Source organism: Euleptes europaea, chromosome 7 (assembly GCF_029931775.1).
Source record: "Euleptes europaea isolate rEulEur1 chromosome 7, rEulEur1.hap1, whole genome shotgun sequence".
NCBI classification, from domain to species: domain Eukaryota; kingdom Metazoa; phylum Chordata; class Lepidosauria; order Squamata; family Sphaerodactylidae; genus Euleptes; species Euleptes europaea.
In genome coordinates, this window is record NC_079318.1 from 37,011,744 (window position 1) to 37,033,048 (window position 21,305).

The 21,305-nt window shown below is 45.7% G+C and overlaps 1 protein-coding gene across 1 annotated transcript; it reads left to right on the plus strand.

Moving 5' to 3' along the window:
• The first annotated feature begins 3,290 nt into the window (after positions 1 to 3,290).
• On the plus strand, positions 3,291 to 20,937 carry TMEM151B (transmembrane protein 151B). Its single transcript, XM_056852982.1, has 2 exons — positions 3,291 to 3,390; positions 19,418 to 20,937. The coding sequence occupies exons 1-2, from the start codon at positions 3,292 to 3,294 to the stop codon at positions 20,852 to 20,854; spliced, it is 1,536 nt and encodes a 511-aa protein (XP_056708960.1). The 5' UTR covers position 3,291; the 3' UTR covers positions 20,855 to 20,937.
• The last annotated feature ends 368 nt before the right edge of the window (positions 20,938 to 21,305 follow it).

Here is a 21,305-nt window from a genome sequence, read left to right on the forward strand (position 1 = left end):
AGGCTGAGTCAACCTTGAGCCAGCTACCTGAAACCAACTTTCGTCGGGATCGAACTTAGATCATGAACTGAGCTTGGACTGCAGTACTGCAGCTTACCACTCTGCACCACGGGGCAGAGTGTTGTTTACATGTCCTATATTACATTAGTCCAAAATGTGACCTTCGGTCATACTCAATTTTATTACATTTATATACAACTAAAATAATTAGAATGTGCAAATGAGAAGGACTTGGTTTGACAAGCATTCAGGGAAGTGGCAGCCCTGTAGTGTAGGCTTACTCTTCCCACGGCCTAAACACAAGCCAGACCTGAAAGAGTTATGGACAAGGTCCGGTAAAGTGTTAAGAGTTCTCTGAGCATTCAGTGTGTATGTGCAGATTTCCCTCCCGCAAGCCCTCAGTCCTGTATAGGGGACATCTTCCCTTACCTCACACTAGTATTCTTCCTGCCTTTTTACAATTCACATTGGTTCCTGCCTTCTTCCTACCTTCTTCCTGCGTTTTACAATTCAGATATGTATATGGTGGTTTATTTATTGATAGTAGTCAAAGGCCATTGCAAAGCAACTATGTTTATAGATATATGCTGGGCTTTCCCCTACAGTCTTTGCTCTCATTCTTCAGCATAATCTTCAGTATATTTGAAAGCACATCTCAACAAGCATGAGAACTAGAAATGTATTTTAAATGAAAGCTAATTTTCTCTAAGAAGAGCCAACAAAATATAGAAAATAGCTCTGTGACTCACAAGCCATACATTACCAACCCATATTTTAAAATCACAATGCACAGGACTGTAGAGGGAAGTTTAAATTTATTGCTTCCAGCATTTTGGCAGTCCTGGATTAAAGGAAAGCCTGCCCTTACCATTTTGGTTAATAGCCACAAATATTAATTTAGAAATAGACTGGGGAAAGCACAGAAAAATCCCAGCTATGAGATTCTCATTTCTTTGGACATTTTCAAAGCAATTCCAAAAGATTAGAAGCCAGAACAGAACTCAAGATAAGTGTTGCAAAGTTCATAGGAAATGCATCCTTGCTGGTCTCACGACCTTCCACCTCAATACATTTCAACTTGACTCTTGTGTGTACATCTGGACAGCAGCTATTCATCCTGGCCACTAATGGAGCCTTTGAGACTCATCCTCTCATCTCTCTGGCAGGAACGTTAATTGTCTGCAGCAAATCACATCCACTCACTGATTTAGAACATGAGCTGATTCCATGGGGTTGGTTATATGGATAGGCAGCCTTTGAAAGTAAGTTTTGGAGCCTCCTAAGTGTGTGAATTTTTGGCGGGAACAGGCAACTGATCAGCTTTAAAAACAATAGCCTAGTATTAGAATTTCTTTCCAGCCCCCTAAAATATAAAGTAAGAAAGAAAGAAAAGAAAGAAAGCCCAGGATGCTCTAAGGCAAAGCTTCTTAAACTGTGGGTCGCAACCCCATATGGGGGGTTGTGTAACTGAATGTGGGAGTCACGAAAAAAATTGGCAACAGTAAATGGTAAAATTATATGTATACCAAAGAATTGTTTTAAAATAAATTTGTTTATGATTTATTATCAGTAAATATGATTTGCATACCTATTTTATATACCTATATACCTGGGGTCATGTAAAAATTTATTGGGCAAAAAGAGGTCGCGAGGGGGAAAAGGTTTAAGCCCTGGAGAACCGGGTTTGATTCCCCGCTCCTCCACATGAGCGGCAGAGGCTAATCTGGTGAACTGGATTTGTTTCCCCACTCCTACACACGAAGCCAGCTGGGTGACCTTGGGACAGTCACACTCTCTCAGCCCCACCTACCTCACGGGGTGTCTGTGGCAGGGAGGGGAAGGAGATTGTAAGCCGGTTTGAGTCTCACTTAAGTGGTAGAAAAGGGCAAGAGTCCAGTAGCACCTTAAAGACGAACAAAAACATTTGCTGGTAGGGTATGAGTTTTCGTGAGCTGTGGCTCACGAAAGCTCATACCCTACCAGCAAATATTTTTGTTAGTCTTGAAGGTGCTACTGGACTCTTGCCCTTTTCTACTATTGCAGACAGGCTAACAGAGCCGTGGCTCACGAAAGCTCATACCCTACCAGCAAATGTTTTTGTTAGTCTTTAAGGTGCTACTGGACTCTTGCCCTTTTCTATTACTGCACAGAGACTAACAGAGCTGTGGCTCACGAAAGCTCATACCCTACCAGCAAATATTTTTGTTTGTCTTGAAGGTGCTACTGGGCTCTTTCCCTTTTCTACTACTGCAGACAGACTAACAGAGCTGTGGCTCACGAAAGCTCACACCCTGCCAGCAAATATTTTTGTTAGTCTTGAAGGTGCTACTGGACTCTTGCCCTTTTCTACTACTGCAGACAGACTAACAGAGCTGTGGCTCACGAAAGCTCACACCCTACCAGCAAATGTTTTTGTTAGTCTTGAAGGTGCTACTGGACTCTTGCCCTTTTCTACTACTGCAGACAGACTAACACGGCGACCCACTGCGAATTATCTTAAGTGGTAGAGAAAGTCGGCATGCAAAAACCAACTCTTCTTTTTCAGGGGTTGGACTAGATGACCCTGGTGGTCCCTTCCAACTCCATGATTCTGCTCTAAGGTGGCGGGGGTGGGGAATGCCCAGGTTCTTGCAAACGCCGCTGCTCGTATGGAGACCGTTTTTGGAGCTTGGAAGGGAGCTCCCCCACAGATTGAAATGCAGAGGGGGGGGCGTTGGAGGGAGAGGAGCGTGCGGCTGCTCGCCGCCACACGGAGCGGTGCAGACAAAGGGGGGCGGGCGAGCGCGGCAGCCTCAAGGTCACACGCTCCCCCCCCCTCCCCGCACGAGGGGGGAGAGAAAAGGGGCGCGCGGCGAGGAGGCCGGCCCCTCCCCCCTCCCTCCACGCGCCTAACGGTTTTCCCGCCCTTGCACCTGCGAGCCGCTCCCTCGCTCGCCCCCCCTCAGTTCCCCGCCCCCTCTCCCCCCCTCGGTGCGCGCGCACCCGGGCGGGTGGCGCGCGAGGTTCGGCTCGGGAGTTCCCCTCAGGCGCGAAGCCAACGGCTCTTCTGAGGCGAGCCGTGGAGGGTCGCCCTCGCCCGGCTCTTCCCGGCCGGGGCGCCCCCTGGGCTTCGGGGCGGGGGACGCCATGCCGGAGGCGCCGCCGGCTGCCGGGCTCTCCCCGCCCGGCCCCCGGCCCTGGCGCGGCCGCCGGGGTGGCGCTGCCCGGCTCGCCGTGGCGGGATAATGCGCCGCCGCCGCCGCGTCTGCTGGTCGCCCACCCGAGAGGCCCCGAGCCTCCGCCGCCGCCGCCATGTCCCCCCCAGCCTCGGCGGCCGCGGCCGGCAGCAGCAGCGAGAGAGGCAGCAGCACCTCGGTGCCTCAGGAGGAGGCGGAGGCGGCCCGAGAGGAGGTGAGGAGAGCGAGAGAGAGAGAGCGGCGCTGCCTGCCTGCCCGCCCGCCCCGGGCAGCCCCTTGCAAAAACACGTTGCTCCCCCCCGTCTGCATGCGACCGGCTTTTGCATGGCACGCTCGTTGCATCCGTCGCGGTGAGGCTCCGCTCCGGCGCGGGGCTTGGCTTGCACCCCGGGCCGGTGCGCTTTGCATTCACAGGTACGCAATCTTCCGCTCGCACCGTTGCTCTCCCTACCCCAGCCGCCGCCGCAGCAATCGGGCATTCGCCTGCCTCTAGAGGGCCGTTTATGCACGGGGTGGTTTGTGTTTTTTTTTTGCCTTGGATCTGCTGCTCTGTGGATGCACGTTTTCCCTGCCCCCAATCCGAATTCTCAGAACTCAAAAATTAACCCCCGTGCAGAGTTTTGAGAAATGTGCATGCAGTAAGCGGCGAATCCAAGGCAAAACCTCCCGTGCATAAATGGCCGAGGAGACCCTTCCTGGAAGGCTTGCAATGCGGCTCTCCTCGCTAATCGCCCCCGGGTAAAAGGAGTGGTGATGCCGGTTCTTCTCCAGAGAGTCACATCCCTCGCTGGGCTCTTCCGTCCCCGCTGTTGCTAACAGATTTGACCCTAAATAAAGCTAAGGGGGGGAAATCTATCCTCATTAAGAATCGCTTGACACAGAGTTGTTACCTCTTGATCCCTAAAAGGACAGATTTCCCCCCACCACCACCACTTCGGGGCATGCATATGCAGGAGCCTGGGATTTTCGTCCATGATTGAGAGGCCTGAAGGAGGGGGTCGTAGTTATGGTTCTGGCTCAATAAATCTGGTATAAAGGGGCAGAACTATGTGTGTGTACACAAACTCTGAATTTGTCTGGAAAATCGTGGCTGATTTCCTCTGTAAACAGCAGGTATTCCATCGAGGCACATTCCAGAGGGGTATCCTTGTCAGTCTGTTGTAGCCCATATGACAAAGTGTCTCCTGGTACCTTCAAAGGCTGATACGTTTTTTGTGGCAAAAAGCTTTTGTGATCCAGAGCCCAGTGTCTTTAAAATGCCGTTTTGTCATTCCTTAAGGGCAGTGATTGTGTTTCCTTTTTATAACAAATGGAGAACCCAAAAGAGCCAAGGCTCTATGGCAGTGAAAGAGTAAAACAAACCATCTGCCCCAGAGCTGAGGCTGCTTGTTCATATGCTTCAGTTAGTGATGCCACTCTGCTTGTTATGTTACATGTGGTCCCCTTTCTCATGTTGCGTTATAAAAATCAGTGATTTTCATTGCCTGTAGCAATTACCTACCCTCAAAAATCTGTAAGCGTGACAAAACTATCTTAAAAAACAACACTGCAACATGTGAATGCTAAACAGAAACCGTGAAGGTTTTTTTTTTTGCAGAGAGAAAATCATGATCTCTGCCATGTAAACAAACCTTAAGAGCGAGAGGGCTGCTGTTAAGGTAAACACTAAGAACACACTGCGGAGGAAGCCAGGATGTCAGAAAAGATGCTGAAAGGTTTGTCCTGACAGGTATCAGGCAAAGAGAACATTGACTTTCTTATGGTTTATAGCAGGAACCATGTCCTGAATTTCTGCACACACATGAGAAGAAGGTTTATTATGATAAGGCAGGTGGTAGATAGCAGTCAGTTGTCTTCCACAATAGCAAGCGTCAGTGGGCATTTTCCCCTGGTCTCCTGCCACTGAATTTATGCATGAGAACTGATGTCAATAATACTGGTGTGTTTGTTGGCATTCCCTGTTTCATTGGAGTGAAGAAGAGAGCCACATCTCTCTATTTTGGCCTTTTTTTCTTTCTGGACAGCATGTATAGTTTTGGTAGCATTTGCGTGTTTAGCTAGTTAGTACTATGTTACTACTACCTGTTTTTTTGCCAGAATTTGTGTAAATGGATTTGAAAGGTACCTGTACAGCAGCTCACTGCTGTTCAAAATTCAGAAGCATTTTAATAAGCAGTTACTGGTGTAGTTGTTAAGCTCTAGCTGTTTTTTCTCATATATTCATTAACAATAATCATAATAACCATAATTAACAATTAACTCTGAAGTGTTCAAACCACTTCACATACATTACAATCCTTTCAGCAACCCTATAAGGTAGGTTAAAATTATTAAACCCATTAGAGAGAGAAAGAGAGAGAGGTTTGTCTAATTCTGCCTTGTGATTTAATGGTAGAGCTGAGATTTAGGACTTTCCTCATTTGTAGTTGAGTCTCTTGGACACTATGCTGCAACAGTTCAAGATGGTTAGAGGGTAGGTTTTTCTTCATGCTTTAAAGGGAGAGGACGGAGTTTAAGTAAGGGACAGTAGTTTTAATCTGATGTGAAAAACGTCAGTTTAATTAATCTAGAATAATATTAGTAACTAAAAGAGACTGAGGGAACTTTCCCCTGGGAAGTATCTCTCCAAAGAGAGGGGTGGAAGTGAGGACTTAAAAAATGAGGACTTAGTGCAATCTTAAACAGACCGTTGTGGGCTTAGAAGTGTGGAACTTTGTTTAGGTTTGCAATGCAAGTGAGGTAAGGCCACATCATAAAAGTTCTATAGTCTGGTAGAGAGCTGATGTTGCTGGTGGATCTACTGTATCTATTGTTGATTCTGAAGGTTAGACAAGGCTTTGAGAATATGGGCATCAGTTACCAAAGTAATCTTTCCCTCTAGTTGCTCCATTACTTGAAAATTCAATCCAATACTCCCATCTCCATCCAAATGCTGAGCGTTAATCCAGATCAATTTCTCCTTGTCCTTTTCACCCTTCAGTATATTTATTGTTTACCCTACTGTTTTGGTTTCACAGTTTTTTCATAAGAATTTTGTTCCAGCACACACACCCCATGCTTGTTCTTTCATGCGTAGGATTGTAAACCCTCCTTCTTACTTAACTTCTGCTCTCCATTGCAAAGAACCAGAGCTGACCAGCATCTCTCTTGCAGTATTAATCTACCATTGAGGTACTCTTACAAAGCTTTGGCTCTACTTCTAATTATGATCCACAGCTGCCCTGCCCAAGGTCACCCTTCCTGTTATTATTATCATTACCAAATCTGCTGTTATTGTATTTTCCCTGCACTTCCATAGTTACATATGCAAAAATGATAGGTCTCTGTCTCAAATAGCTTACAGTTTAAATGTTGACAGTAAGGAGTGGGAACAAAGGAAAGGTGGGGAACGGCTGAATGCTGGAAATGTACTTGAATATTATACATTTCAGTTGTCTAAGGTCACATCCAGATGTACTCACAGGGAAGGATCTGTATGCGTGATTTTTTGTTGACAGTGAGCTCGACTTCTCTTTGAGTTCACTCCTCAAATGACACACATCGTTGCTCCACATTAAGCAGTACTTTCCATGCCTCCCCATGTTTCCGGTGTGAGGATTTTTTTCACTGCATTGCATGTGATTCAATAATTAATAATACTTTTTTAAAAAAAGTTGAGAAACAATTTGGAGGAAGGGGAGAGACTGGCTTTGTGATTGCCATGAGGGCCAGGCAATGAGCACTGTGCACATCTCTTTTGCCTTCAGATAGGAAGAACAGGTTTCCTTTGAGCTTGATTTGGGAGACAATATTGTACGTTTGATAAAAAATGGCAAGTGTGTTTCCATAGTGGAATCACTCAAATTATGTTTGCAGGGATGCACTCTGATGGGTTAAGCCAAAGCCTTTCATACAAAGTATAGGTTTTGAGGAGGAGGTTGAACTAAGAGAGAGAAAAATATGGTAACTTATAGGTGTACTGGAAGGGAATTCAAGGTATTGGGGCAGTGAGAGAGAGTGGGTAGCGTTATTGAAGAGATCAGGAATTTTTGTATGAGAGCCAGCGTGGTGAAGTGGTTTGGAGCAGTGGACTCTGATCTGGAGAACTGGGTTTGATTCTCCACTCCTCCACATAAGTGGCGGATGCTAATCTGGTGAACTGGGTTTGATTCCCTGCTCTTGCACATAAAGCCAGCTGGGTGACCTTGGGCTAGTCACAGCTCTTTAGTGCTCTCTCAGCTCCACCTACCTCAGGGTGTCTGTTGTGGAGGTGATTGTAAGCTGGTTTGATTCTTCCTTAGGTGGTAAAAGAAAGTCGGCATATAAAAATCAACTTTTCTATGATTGAAGGTAGTAGAGCTTTGTCAAAGTCACTGACAAAGATATGATGGGAAATAAGGGCATATAGAGAAGAATGGAAAATACAATCATGCTAGGAAAAGTTGAAGGCAGCAAGAAAAGAGGATGACCCCTCAAGAAATAGACTCTATAAAGGAAGCCAAAGCGCCCTCAGTTTGCCAAAGCGCCCTCAGTTTGCAAGACCTGAGCAAGGCTGTTAAAGATAGGACGTTTTGGAGGACATTGATTCATAGGGTCTCCATGAGTTGGAAGTGTCTTGATGTCACAGAGAAGAATGGTATGATCCATGGGGAGCTTTAACAGTAAGGAGAATGCTGTGGTTGGTAAACTATGGTAGGGATTAGAGAAGGAACATTACATGGATGTGGTTATGAGGGAGGTAAATTATTTTGGCTTTGGCATTTTGAATAGAGGTGAGAGGACCAAGATGTGTGACTGGGCAGGGACAGACAGAAGACAATTGGCAGTAGTGTGGGAGAGGACCAGTAGGGCTTTGAACAGTTACTTCCACTGGACTGTAACAGCTTTGACCTCTGCTGAGTTAGGTCTGTTGCCTAAACCGATAATTTCTAATGGGCTTAGGTGGACTTAGCTTTCATAGGATTGGCATGTGAATTTCTAGAAAAGGAACTCTTTTTAAAAACAATTCAAATTCTGTGGTCATTTTGTAACATAGCCTAGTGCTTATTCAGGGCTGAGGCAAAGTATTGATCTCAGCGTATGGTAGACATTGGACTGCAAAAGAGAAAGTTACTCAGTGTGAGCACCATAGAGAAACCTGGATTCCTGGATGAAATGTTTTTATTACTCAGTTATGTTTTCACATAAATGCAGTGCCTGATGATAACAGCTGGTCTTGCAGCCTTCAGGACAGGTAGCCTTTGGATACAGAATAGGGACAGCATGTCCTAACTCCCCAGTTTTGTGTTTCAGTCCCCTGTGTTGTCTGGAATATGAGAAGATAGTCCAGTGTCATCCCCCCCCCCCCCGCCGGAGTAGCTATGTGGGCTGACAGGGAGTGGGTATGAATTTAGGTCATGTTAGTATAAAAGAAAGGAATTGTTTCATCAAGGAGAGAAAGGTTTCCAGATGTATTGGTACCAGTTTTCTTAAGCAAAGGATGTAGATAATGTCCAAATGTAGCACAAAAACCATTGAAGATTGCTTAGGTGCTGACTGGGGTGTTCATCCCAGAATCCTTGAGGTGTGGACTCGAAAGACTGAATCCATCAAGGCATGCATAATTATTGGCTGTGGGAGGGAAATGGTGGTTAGGAGGTGCTGAGGTCTTCAGTATAATTGTTTGATTCCTCTTCTGGAGGCCTGCCTCACACCTTGAGAACCATGTTGGTAGAGAACACTTCATTGGTCGTGTTCAATTAACATGCAGTTCTACAAATCACATGCAGTATATAAATCCTGTTGATTTACGGCTCATTCCTGAGCCTTGCAGCGGCCGGGGACGGTGTGGCTGAGGCACCACTGTGGCGCCTCCAAAGAGGTTTCCTGGCCACTGCAAGGCTTAAAAAGGCCTTTAAAAAAAAAAAAAAAATGGGGAAAATAGCATTATTGACACAGCAATGCTGTGCCAAGAAAAATCTGGTGCAGCAACGCTGTTGCTGGAGGGGGCATTCCCAGTTGGGAGGGGCTTAGGAAGCTGGTTACAGTCAGCTCTGCCCCTGGGAAGCCCCCCCCCCATTGGCGCTGCATTTCTCTTCTGGGATTTAGGTCCCGGAGAGGCTGCAACATCAGAGGAATACCGTGCAGGCTCCACAGCACCTAGACGCCAACGGAACTGCCACCGCCGCCAGTGTAAGTCCCTCCTATTCCATAATAAGAGGGAACATACGCTGGTGGTGGGGTCATGCCGCTTCCACTACACTTTCAGCCCAATGCTCAGGAATGGGCTGTTAAATGGAATATTCATGAGTAACTGGGTGCAGGATTCAATGACATCTTCCCTTTAGCTGTGAAGTTCTTCTGCTAGCACCACACTATTGTTGACTGTGTAACAAGGCGATTCTGGTATCTCATTTTCCTCCTATTCTCATCCCCTATGGACAGTACTGGAAAAGCTTCCTCACTGTTTGTAAATAGTAGCCAGGAGCTGGAGTCCCTTGTGGTCAAGACCTGTAGGGAACTGCAAAGTAAAACCAGGAACCTGGAAAATAGGAATCTGAAGCTGAGAAGAAGCTGCTGTCATTCTTCCTTCCTTGGAGGTGCCTTGAATTGTCAACAGCGCCACTGAAAGCACTACTTTTTCAGAAGCAGATTCTCTGCTGCTGCTGTAAGGCTTGAATGGTCTAGAGGTATCATTAGGACATGTAAGCCATCACATTGTCTCCATCTAGATAAAGAGAGTTGCAGCTCCACAGCAGTTTCATCAAGGTCCATTTTTACCTTTGGCTTACCCCCTCCCTTTCTCAACATGCGCATGCACGCACTCACACACACAGAGGTACATAAGTACTGATTCAAGCACCCTTTTAATGGGGTGAAGCTCAGATTAGCAGTTTCTGAAACTCATTCAACCCCTTCATGGTATCACTCAGGTCTGTTTTTTTACTGTCAAGTCACAGCTGACTTATGGTGACCCCATAGTGGTTGGTTTGCCATAGAAACTAGGAAACAAACTATGGAATTTAAAAAGCTTTGCATAGTTTAAACTACATTTGTAATGTTAATATTTGGAGTGCTTTGCTTGTCCTTTCAATAATCCTGAGGGACGTCACTGTTATTTTTTTTTAATAGAGGAGGAACTGATGACAGCAAAGGCCATATAGGTTAGATTAGAACAGGGATTTACATACAGTCTAGCTTGGTGTGCTTTTAAGGTGGGCCATGGCAGGAAATGGACAGTTTCTGAGCCCCCGAGTCAGTGGCACACCTTCATTCTTCTCAACAGAGCATTTCTCTGGGTCCCTGGTAGCTCATTCTCTCTCTTTCCTTCTGCAGTTAGAAGCATTGCTCAATTTGCAAAGGAGTAGGTAGAGAGCCAGCGTGGTGTAGTGGTTAACAGCGGTGGTTTGGAGCGTTGGACTCTAATCTGAAGAACCAGGTTTGATTCCCCACTCCTCCACATGAGCAGCAGACGCTAATTTGGTGAACCAGGTTGGTTTCCCCACTCCTACATATGAAGTTAGCTGGGTGACCTTGGGCTAGTTACAGCTCTCTTAGAGCTCTCTCAGCCCCACCTACCTCACAGGGTGTCTGTTGTGGAGAGGGGAAGAGAAGGTGGTTGTAAGCTGGTTTGATTCTTCCTTAAGTGGTAGAGAAAGTTGGCGCATATAAATCAACTTTTCCTCCTCCTCCTCCTTGGTGTGACCTTTGGGGAGCATGTGTGGACCTAGGATTATGTAATTCAGTTTCCTTGGACAGAGCCTGACACAACAGATCCATTCTTTGCAAGCTGACTAAAAGCTAGGATTTCTTTAGGATTGATTTAGGAAGAAATGAAGCCACCATGTCTCCAGTCTAAGATATAGTTGCTGAAGGGGAGGAGGAACAAAGCTGATTATATTTTGTATCTTGACCAAATGATTGTGTATGACAGAACTCTGGAAAGTGCATCTTGTGCCTGCTTGTTACCTAGTTTCCCTTCTTCACACCCAGCAGCTCTTTTATTGTCCTGTCTGTCAAGGAATTTAACGCATCAGCATCTTGCCTCTACTTTACATGACAATTCTCAAACATAGTGTCACTGAGGTGGGTCCCCAGAAGAGTCACATGTCATAGTCCTGAAAGTTGGTTCGAGTTGTGAGGCTTAAGGCAAGTCCTCTCTCTGACTTAAATTTTCATATAGGAAAAAATGCTGTTTTAACTTACAAACGCTTTCAGAGTACTGACCCCCTATTTCTCAAAAAACACTTTAAAAAGCTTTAGAGATGTTTGGTTCTGGACAATGGTAAAAGGTAAAGGTCCCCTGTGCAAGCACCGGGTCATTCCTGACCCATGGGGTGACGTCACATTCCGACGTTTACTAGGCAGACTTTGTTTTTTACGGGGTGGTTTGCCAGTGCCTTCCCCAGTCACCTTCCTCGGAAGGATGGAAGGCTGAGTCAACCTTGAGCCGGCTACCTGAAACTGACTCCCATCAGGATCGAACTCAGGTCGTGAGCAGTTCTTGGACTGCAGTACTGCGGCTTACTACTCTGTGCCACGGGGCTCCTTTATGGACAATGAGGACAGAGCAAAGGTGCATGAAACAGAACAAGATTATTGTTTCATTTCATTTTATGGGACAGCAAGGCAACCCTACTACTTATCCAGTGAGGCAGTTCTTAGAACAGAATTCCCTTTATATGGGTCTCAGCACATTTCCAGCTTAGCTTTGCATGTTGTGCAATCTGTAGTGCCTTTTATCTCCTCCAGACCATATCATGGTAAGAGGCCTCCCTTGATACCTTCCTGAGGCAGCTGAATTAGAAATCCCTCTTGACTTGCAGTGACAGCTGTCATGGTGTTGTTGTTTTTTCTGGCAGGGAGTAATTTGCACCTCTGAGAGAGAAGGCAAATCACTCCAGTACCTAGTGGGATTAAAATCTGCCCTTTGACAGCATTTTTTCAGTGTTAATGATGGAAAAATTGTGCATTGGTAAATGCCAGTAACACTAGATTCAAGTCCAGCAGCACCTTAGAGACCAACAAGATTTTTGGAGTTTGAGCTTTTGAGAATCAAAGATACCTGACGAAGGGAGCTTTGATTTTTGACACCTCATACCCTCCAAATCTCTAAGTTGCTGCTTGGCTCAAATCTAACTGTTCTACTGCAGATCAACACGGCTACCCTCTAAAACAAGTTTTGTATCTCTCTCAAACTATCTAGCTAATTATGCTTAATCCTAATATGCAGGCCCTATTTTAGAGTCCCACCAAACACCAAAGTCCCACCAAATATCATGGATTCCCTTTGAGTTTTCACACCTCCTAAGAGATCACTAGCATTGACATCTTGATCTGGCATCCCTAACCCAAGTTCCCTTAAGACTGAAGTTGGATGTTCGGTAATGGCCTCAACATGCTACTGACGGTTGTATTCTGAACTGTTACCTCTCCAGAGCAAGAGGGGAGTTGTTCCTTGCTTCCATGTTAAAGTTTTTCAGGCCATCTGTAAACAATTACATCCTATTCTGTCCTCAAAATGAGACTTCCAGGTTTGAAAAGGAGGGCATCAGCCCTTCTTGTACCTTGTGTATCATCCCTCTTCCTTTTGAGTAAACTAGATTACCAGTACTCTTTTCAAAAGCAATAGTTTCCTCTGGAAATACATTTAGCTCTAACATACTTCATCTTAGAAGATGCAAAACTAGAACAGAAGCAAACAAGAGCAAATGACTCTCCACTGAATTCGTAGTGAGGACAGATCAGGAATACTTCCCATTGGGACTGTTGAGGCGGTTCATTCCTGGCTGTTCAGGAGGGGAGGTACAGAGGCCTTCGTAACACGATCCTGTTACCTCTTCTTGCTTGCTCTCATATCAAGGCTCATGCATCTCAAACACACCAAAGATGTTTTTGGACAATGTGTCCAAGCAACAATATGTAATCACCTTCTAAGCCAGGATTGTCAGGAGACCAGTGGTGGCAGGCCACCAGAAAAGAGGTATATGCAAATGAGTTATGAATTTTGTCTTCTGTGCTGAGAGAATATTTTACAAATAGATTGTTGTGCATTCTTCACAGATGAGCAATCCTTTCTGCATCACTTATCCAATATAAGGTATCCTAGTTTTTCCACACCCCTAGAAGAAAGGACCTTAAAAATACAATTGACACACATGATAGGGATAATTTGACTGCATCGTGAAAGGTGTTGGTTTCTCTGACATAGCAGAAAGTCATTAAAAAATCCTCTTTATAATTTAACTATACTCTCTGAAACGATCGCCAATAACACTGAATTCCTGAAAACCTGCTGGCAGGGTTAATAAGACCCTATAAATCTGCAGTGTATAAATGCATAACTAGGAGATTAATTCATGATTGATTAATCTGTTTACATAGGCACTAATGGTCTTACCTCTACCACACTTGTGCTTAGTATGTCTAGAGTAATTTGTTGCATTGTACTATAACTGTTATTTGCATAATTGTAATATTTAGGATTTTATAGAATTTGGGGCCCTGACCTGGATGGCCCAGGCTAACCTGCTCTCGTCAGATCTCAGAAGCTAAGCAGGGTCAGCCCAAGGAATTACCAAGGTTGCTGTGCGGAGGAAGGCACTGGCAAACCACCTCTGTTAGTCTCTTGCCATGAAAACCCCAAAAAAAGGAGTTGCCATAAGTCGGCTGCGACTTGACGGCACTTCACACACACACACACACGCACACACACAATTTGGGATACTTTGGCGATGACTGAACTGGCTGGAAGATGGAAGGAAAAGGGAATGATTTGAAAGAGAAGGAGGTGGAGGATAGTAGGGAATTTAGAATTAGGGCTAGAGATCAAGTCACTGTGAATTGCAAGATGTCCCATGGGGAATATTGTGTGCATGTGAGTAGACCTCGGGGCTGCAGTGAAAAGATTAACAATTCATGAATAAATTATGTTGAATGCTCACAAATCGAAGACAGGCTTGATAAGGACTTTTGTGTTTGGGAGTCTGAAATTCTGTGCCTTCCATAGTTTCTTGCCTTTCAGTATAGTCAAAAGTCCCTGTTTTGCAACAGGGGTATTCTTGTAAGGACAACTAATAGTAGAATATGATGGGAGGCTACTCTGTTCCTTGGAGTTGTTATGCTAAGTTGCAAAGTAAACAGGGCACTCCTGCAGTTTTGCTGGACTGAGAGCAGACAGACAAGGATACTAGGGAACTAGTACTGGGCATCAGCCAGGGTTAGCACTGGATATGAGGAATGCACAGCATCTTGTCTTACCTATAATGTGCAGGAAGCTCCACTGTCCCTGTTATGCTTCCTTAGAAATTCATAGCCACTATTCATGGGAAACAAGTCAAATCCCCGATTGGTAGGGTTGCCAGCTCTGGGTTAGGAAATACCTGGAGATTTGGGGGGTGGAGCCTGGGAGGGGGGGTTGGGGAGGGGAGGGACCTCAGCAGGGTTCAACACCATAGAGCCCACTCTCCAAAGCAGCCATTTTCTCCTGGGGAACTGATCTTTGTAGTCTGGAGATCAACTGTAATAGCGGGAGATCTCCAGGTGCTACCTGGAGATTGGCAACCCTTCCAATCGGTATGTTCCACTGGCAAAAGCTATGGGGGGCAGTAGGAATTGTAGGAAAGCTAAAAGAAGACACTGGCATTTAGTGTTCCATCATGATGGGAGATCAAGCATAGCTGTGTTCACCTTTCAAAGAGACTAGAACTGGTACTGAGGAGGGTCTGAGCTACTCAGCACAAATCAGATCAGTTGTTAATGTTAAGTGCTCTCTCATTTTCTCCATCTGTCTCGTTCCTTCTTTCAGTGCCCTTTATAGTGTAAAGCCACCTGCTTTCTGGGAGGAGGATGTTGTTGGGAGACATAATTAACTCAACCCTAGAGGCCAATCCTATTTTGCATTGATATTGAGGGTTAATGATGGCCCTGACACCTGGCAATCTGGCTTGTTGAAATGCATTGGATACTTTTGAAACTGAACAACACTAGAAATACTGGAGTGTTTATATCCAGCCTTCTGTCTTTCTGTTTGTGGCAGAGTTGTGAATACTGCTTTGATGCCAGGGTGAAAATCTTATTGCTTTCAAGGAAGAACTCCTAAAACTTGCTCTGTTCAGGGACAGAGATGCATTTGTATACATTTGGAGAGCAATCTTAAGCAAAATTATACCAAGGCCTATTCAGTGGCTTACTCCCAGGAAAGTGCTCTTAGGATTGCAGTGTAGAGAGGGATTTGCCTTGGCCTTCATACCTTGGGAGAAATTAAAGGCTGTGGTGCTTGGCAGGTTTTCTGTGTCAATTAGGAAAAGAATGTACTCAGGAGGAGGTTTGGATCAGTTTATTTCCTTGTTTATTTATTCATGTAGGTTATATCCCTTTCCAACTTTAAGGTTCAGAACATCTTACACAAATATTTAGAAATGTACATTAAACCCCCTCCTAATTAAATTTTCTTAAATAGTCCATAATGTCCCCACAATAAGTAATGCCTTACGGCAGTGGATCTTGAGAGCAGCTAGTGCAGTGATACTCAGTGGCTCGGGACTGTAAGGTTGCCAGCCTCCAGGTGGTGGCTGGAGATTTCCTGGGATTATAACTGATCTCCAGGCAACAAATTAGTTTACCGGGAGAAAATGCCCATTTTGGAAGGTGGGCTCTATGACATTATACCCCATTGTAGACACTCCCCTCCCCAAACCCTGCTCTCCTCAGGCTCCACCCCTAAAATCTCCAGGTATTTCCCCATCTGGAGCTGGCAACCATCCTTGGGAGCCACAAGTGTCTCTTCAATTTGCCACCTGTGGCTCTTCTGAGCACTGTTCCCTGTGGCACATGCCCCATGTTTCAGGAAAGCATGCAATTTATTTAGAAATCTAGATTATGTCGCTATTACTATAGTCCCAATACACATCTTGGTCCATGGTGATTATATCAAGGTTTGGAGCTGTAAGGGTTCTGTGTATGAAGGTGGGTCAACATGTATAGCCAAATGAGGTTGTGGAATGGGGCATATCACTTTTGAGCACCAACCCATAAAACAAAACTCCTTGCAAGTTGAAAACCACAGAGTGTCCAGAAGGTTCATAGTAGTAGAGTTTTAAAATATTAGACCATTTTACTGATAATAGTGTGGATGCTCTCAACATATTGTCCTTTCTCAACCTGCTTTCAGAGGTTCAGGACCTCAGTCCGAGCCAAATCACCATCACATTATGCAGTGTCCTTTGTTCCTTTAGGGAACATCTGCTCAAGTTTCTCTGTAAGAAGATTTCTGATGCTGCTGCTAGGCTAAGCAGCTGCAGTTTCTTCTAGTACGTCCTTATCCTTTGCTCTCCCTCACCAGGCTTTCCACATCATAAGGACCATTTTATGAAGACAGGCCATATAATCTCTACAACCTGCAGTTTAAAAGGCCCTAATGAGGGAAATCTGGAGATTTGCCTTTCAAGATTCCTCCTCCTTACAAATAGGATACATAGTGATAAAAGCAAACATAAATTACATTTTAGAAAAAACAGTCACTCAAAAATTTGAAAACACAGACGCATCTAAAAAAAAAACTTTGGTAAAGACTTCAGGGATACCAACTATGTCAGTGGAAAGGTTTCCTTTTGCTTCCTAGTAATGTGGAAGATTCAGAACGTGAAGCTGGCTAGTCTAAAGTTACTCTCAGAAAATGTGAGATGTACAAAAATAGAACTAGCAGCATCCAGGCAGGAGAGAAACTGTGACTTGTAATGTATTTCTGCTTTTAGCCACCTGCAGTTCTGTAAGCAGCACATCGGTAGTGATTAAAGCAAATCCTTTACATATATCTTTACCACATCTTTACTGTTTTACATTCCTATCAGACTTTGAGGCTCAGATAAGCAAGTGCAGGAATTTCACCTGTAGCAACAGGAATTACTTCAACCTCTTGATCAGGCTAGTCCAAACTGTGGCCCCCGGGCCGCATGCGGCCCAACACAAAATCGTAAACTTACTTAAAACATTATGAATCAGCTATCATTAGTGTTAGTGTCTTTTATGTGCGGCCCAAGTTAGTGTTAGTGTCTTTTATGTGCGGCCCAAGACAATTCTTCTTCCAATGTGGCCCAGGGAAGCCAAAAGATTGGACACTCCTGCTCTAGATCATTCTCAGTGTAAAAGATCACCTTTTAGTTTGTGGACACATCCAGAGTATACAGAGACTCCAGCTCTCCTGTTCAGTATGCAGTAGGTATTCTCAGCAGTAGAAAGGACAATGGCTTTTGCTGGACAGAGACAAAGTAAGGAGTAAAAAGCATCCTTAATCATCACACACTTTCTAGCATCAGGCATTTGCTGTGTAAACTGAATCCTATTCCCTACCCATGGCTGCACATCAGAAGCATTTATTGTTTGTTGTGACATATCCAGCACATTTACAGTGCAGTCCTGAAGGGGGGGGGGACTGAATGACCTTAGGAGCCGGTGTGACCCCTGCACCAGTGTAGATGCTGCTTGTGCCGTGCAAATGGGCATTTATACTGGCGCAGGGGCACTTACGCCAGCACTGGGGAGTGGCATGGCAGCGCAAGGCAGGGGCACCGGCGCACAAGGGCTCAGACAGGTGCCAAAGGGGGCGTTCCTGGGGGCAGGGCTGAATTTAGTCAGCTCCCTGAGCTCTTTCACCCCAGGAATGCCCCCTTTTGCTGGCGTGAACTTGTCCCAGCAAAAATGGTGGCGCAGCACCATGGAATTGCATAGAGCAGTTTCACAGGGTTTGGGAGAAATTACATTTTCAGCTTGCTGCGCCAGGCCAGCAAGCTGCTCAGGAGGCGGCGCGGCTGTGCCGTCCCCAGGTACCCTGCAACTACCCCCCCCCTTAGGATTGTGCTGTCCATAAGAGGAAAGGGAAACCCCTTCTTCCCTCTTTAAGCTGGTGGGAATAGAAATACTAAGTACTGGAGAATGATGGAGGATTTCCAACTGCTGTCATTCCCTAGTGTTTAAACTCTGTGCATCTCTTGTTTTTCATAACTGAAATGTGTGGTTGTGCAAAGATATTACTTCGTATGGATTTACTGATATATGTATTTGACCAGAGAACTTGGCTGGTTCCAAGTTTGTTATACTACTTTTCTTTGTTCTGAGTTATTCTAGAATATAAGTGGTATAGAAAACAAAAAGATTTAAATCTCATCTGATTGCTTTCCACTGATAAAAGGGAAAGGGGCCATATCTAGACCTGGCAGGTGAATAGTTGGATTCCATAAATACAAATAATTTGTCTTGAGAGGAAGGTTTCAAGCAGAGGGCAGAAACCACTGAATAAGGAAGATAGGTGTCACTAGCAAATTGTGACTGAAGATGTAGGCATAGTTGTAATTTCCTAGGAGTAGCATACATCAGATGTGCTTCAAATGACAGAGGGGAAGTTTATGCATATGGCAAGGGGGAGCAATCTTGCTATGTGACATGAACTAATTGACAAAGCAGCCATTTAGCTACTTCATTCAGAATGTAAAAAGATGATAATATGCTCATAGGTTCCAGGCCAGGTCAACATGCCATGGGTCTCATGAGCATATGAAGAAAGAATATATGGCAGCCCCTGGATGGCAGGAAGTGGGCACTGGTTTCCCATTTCTGTAAAGGCCAAAATACATGGTATGTATGACATGAGTCAAGTCAAAGGTGCCTGACCTGAGTTGTAGTCACACATGAGGTCAGGAAACTCCCCTTCAAAGAGTTTAGTTACTCAGTTCAGCTCAGGATCACTGTAGGGGGGGAGGGGCTTTAAGCTTCTGTCTGGATCCCGAGGAAGGGGCACACAGCCCCCCCCCCAATGGCCCTTTCTTCTGGCAAAAATGGCACAAAAGCGCCTCTACCCGTCTTGCTATTCTCCTGCGCCAAACAGAGCGACAGAAAGCTTTAAAGAATTCCCTCGATCATAGGTGTGACTACAAGTTGAGTCGGGCACTTGTGACCTAACCCATGTCACATGGATTTCGTATTTTGATCTGAACCTGATGACATATAATTTGAATTATGGAAAGTGATCTTGTCTAACACGAGGCATGAATGAGCTTAGGCCTGTTTCTTCTCTTGCTTGCCAGCTGAAAGGAGTAGCCTCTGAGTGAAATTTGATGTCCTAGGAGATATTCAGATGTGGTTCATTCTCTAGCCAGTTAGTTGCTAGTATTAACCCAGACAGTAACATTATTCTGTGCCTTTTCCCTTTCTTCCACTATATAGTAATTTCTCCTTTTGTTCTCTCTTTCCCCCCCATCTCCCTGGCTTCCTCTTGGAATGTGGAGCAGCAGCGGCCAATGAAGCAGTCGTTCAGCAAGTCACTCTGTAGGGAATCACACTGGAAATGCCTGGTGCTCTCCCTTCTCATGTATGGCTGCATGGGAGCCATGACCTGGTGCCATGTTACCAAGGTGACACGGCTGACATTTGATAGCGCCTACAACAGAAAGTCAATGATGTACCACGATAGTCCCTGTTCTAATGGCTATGTCTACATTCCTCTGGCCTTTCTGGTGATGCTCTACGTGGTCTACCTGGTGGAATGTTGGCACTGCTATACCCGCAATGAGCTCCAGTACAAAGTGGATGTGGAGAGTGTACATGAACGTGTCCAAAGGATGCAGCAAGCCACGCCATGCATCTGGTGGAAAGCTATCAGCTACCACTATGTCAGGAGGACTCGCCAGGTTACTCGTTATCGCAACGGGGATGCTTATACTACCACCCAAGTGTACCATGAGAGGGTCAATACCCATGTGGCAGAAGCAGAGTTTGACTACTCCAACTGCGGGGTGAAAGATATCTCTAAGGACCTGATTGACCTGGAGAACTTCCCAGCCACTCGACTTCGCTTCACCAAGTGCTTCAGCTTTGCCAATGTGGAGTCTGAGAACTCCTATCTGACCCAGAGGGCCCGTTTCTTCACAGAGAATGAGGGATTGGATGATTATATGGAGGCAAGAGAAGGCATGCATCTCAAGAATGTGGACTTCAAAGAGTATATGGTGGCCTTCTCAGACCCAGACAACCTACCTTGGTATGTCTCCCACTATGTCTTCTGGGTGGCTGCTCTCTTGACGTTGTCCTGGCCATTGCGGGTCTTGAATGAGTACTGTACTTCCTATGTTCACTACCATGTGGAAAAACTCTTTGGGTTTGATTATGTGGCAGTAACACCAGCTGAGGAGCGCCCTTTCTGCCGAAGGATGCCCCGGGTCAATACCGTGGACAGTACGGAGCTAGAGTGGCACATCCGGTCCAACCAGCAGCTGGTTCCCAGCTACTCCGAGGCTGTCCTTATGGACTTGGTGGGGCTCTCTGGCTGCACTACCTACTCCTCGTGCCACTATGGGAGCTACAGACAGAACTGTGAGCAGTGTCACAGGACTATAAGCAGCTCTTCCATCTTCTCCCGCAGTGCCCTCAGTATCTGCAATGGCAGCCCCAGGATCCCCTTTAGCAGCAGCCGCTTTTCACTGGGCCGTCTCTACGGCTCACGGCGCAGCTGCCTGTGGCAGAGCCGGAGTGGGAGCCTAAATGAGCAGAGCTGCCCAACCGAGCAGACCCGCCTGTCCAGCCAAGTCACTGTGGAGGAGGAAGACCCCCCTCCTTACCAGGATGCCCTCTACTTCCCCGTCCTCATTGTGCATCGAAACGAGGGCTGCCTCAACCACGATCACCGCCATCTCCATCGGAATGGGTCCTGTGTGGAGACCTCACTGTGAGGGTGTGAATAATATGCTACAGAAAGTACCCTGTCGCCAGACATGGTCTTTGGGAGCCGATAGGCCAACACACGAGTAGAGGTACCTACCTATGTATGTGAATCAGAGAGGATTGATCCCTTTCACCATCCCATAGGGGTCTCAACAGCTTCTGGGTCTTCTTCTAGTTCTGGAGAGCTGTAATGGCTTTGACTTGAGACAGGCAGCCAGCACCACCATCAGAACTACAACACAGAACTGCAGACTGACAGCCACATGCAAAAAAAAAAAAAAAGTAAAAAAGGAAAGGAGGAAACAGTGACAGCACCAAGAAGCTGGGCTGTTTCTTCTCAGCTCTGTCTCCAACAACTAGGCCACTTTGACCATATCTAACAAGAACAGTACATGTCTGTTACCATGCATCATGTGGGGGACCATTCTCCCAGCCTTGTAAAGTCATACTCCAGATGAG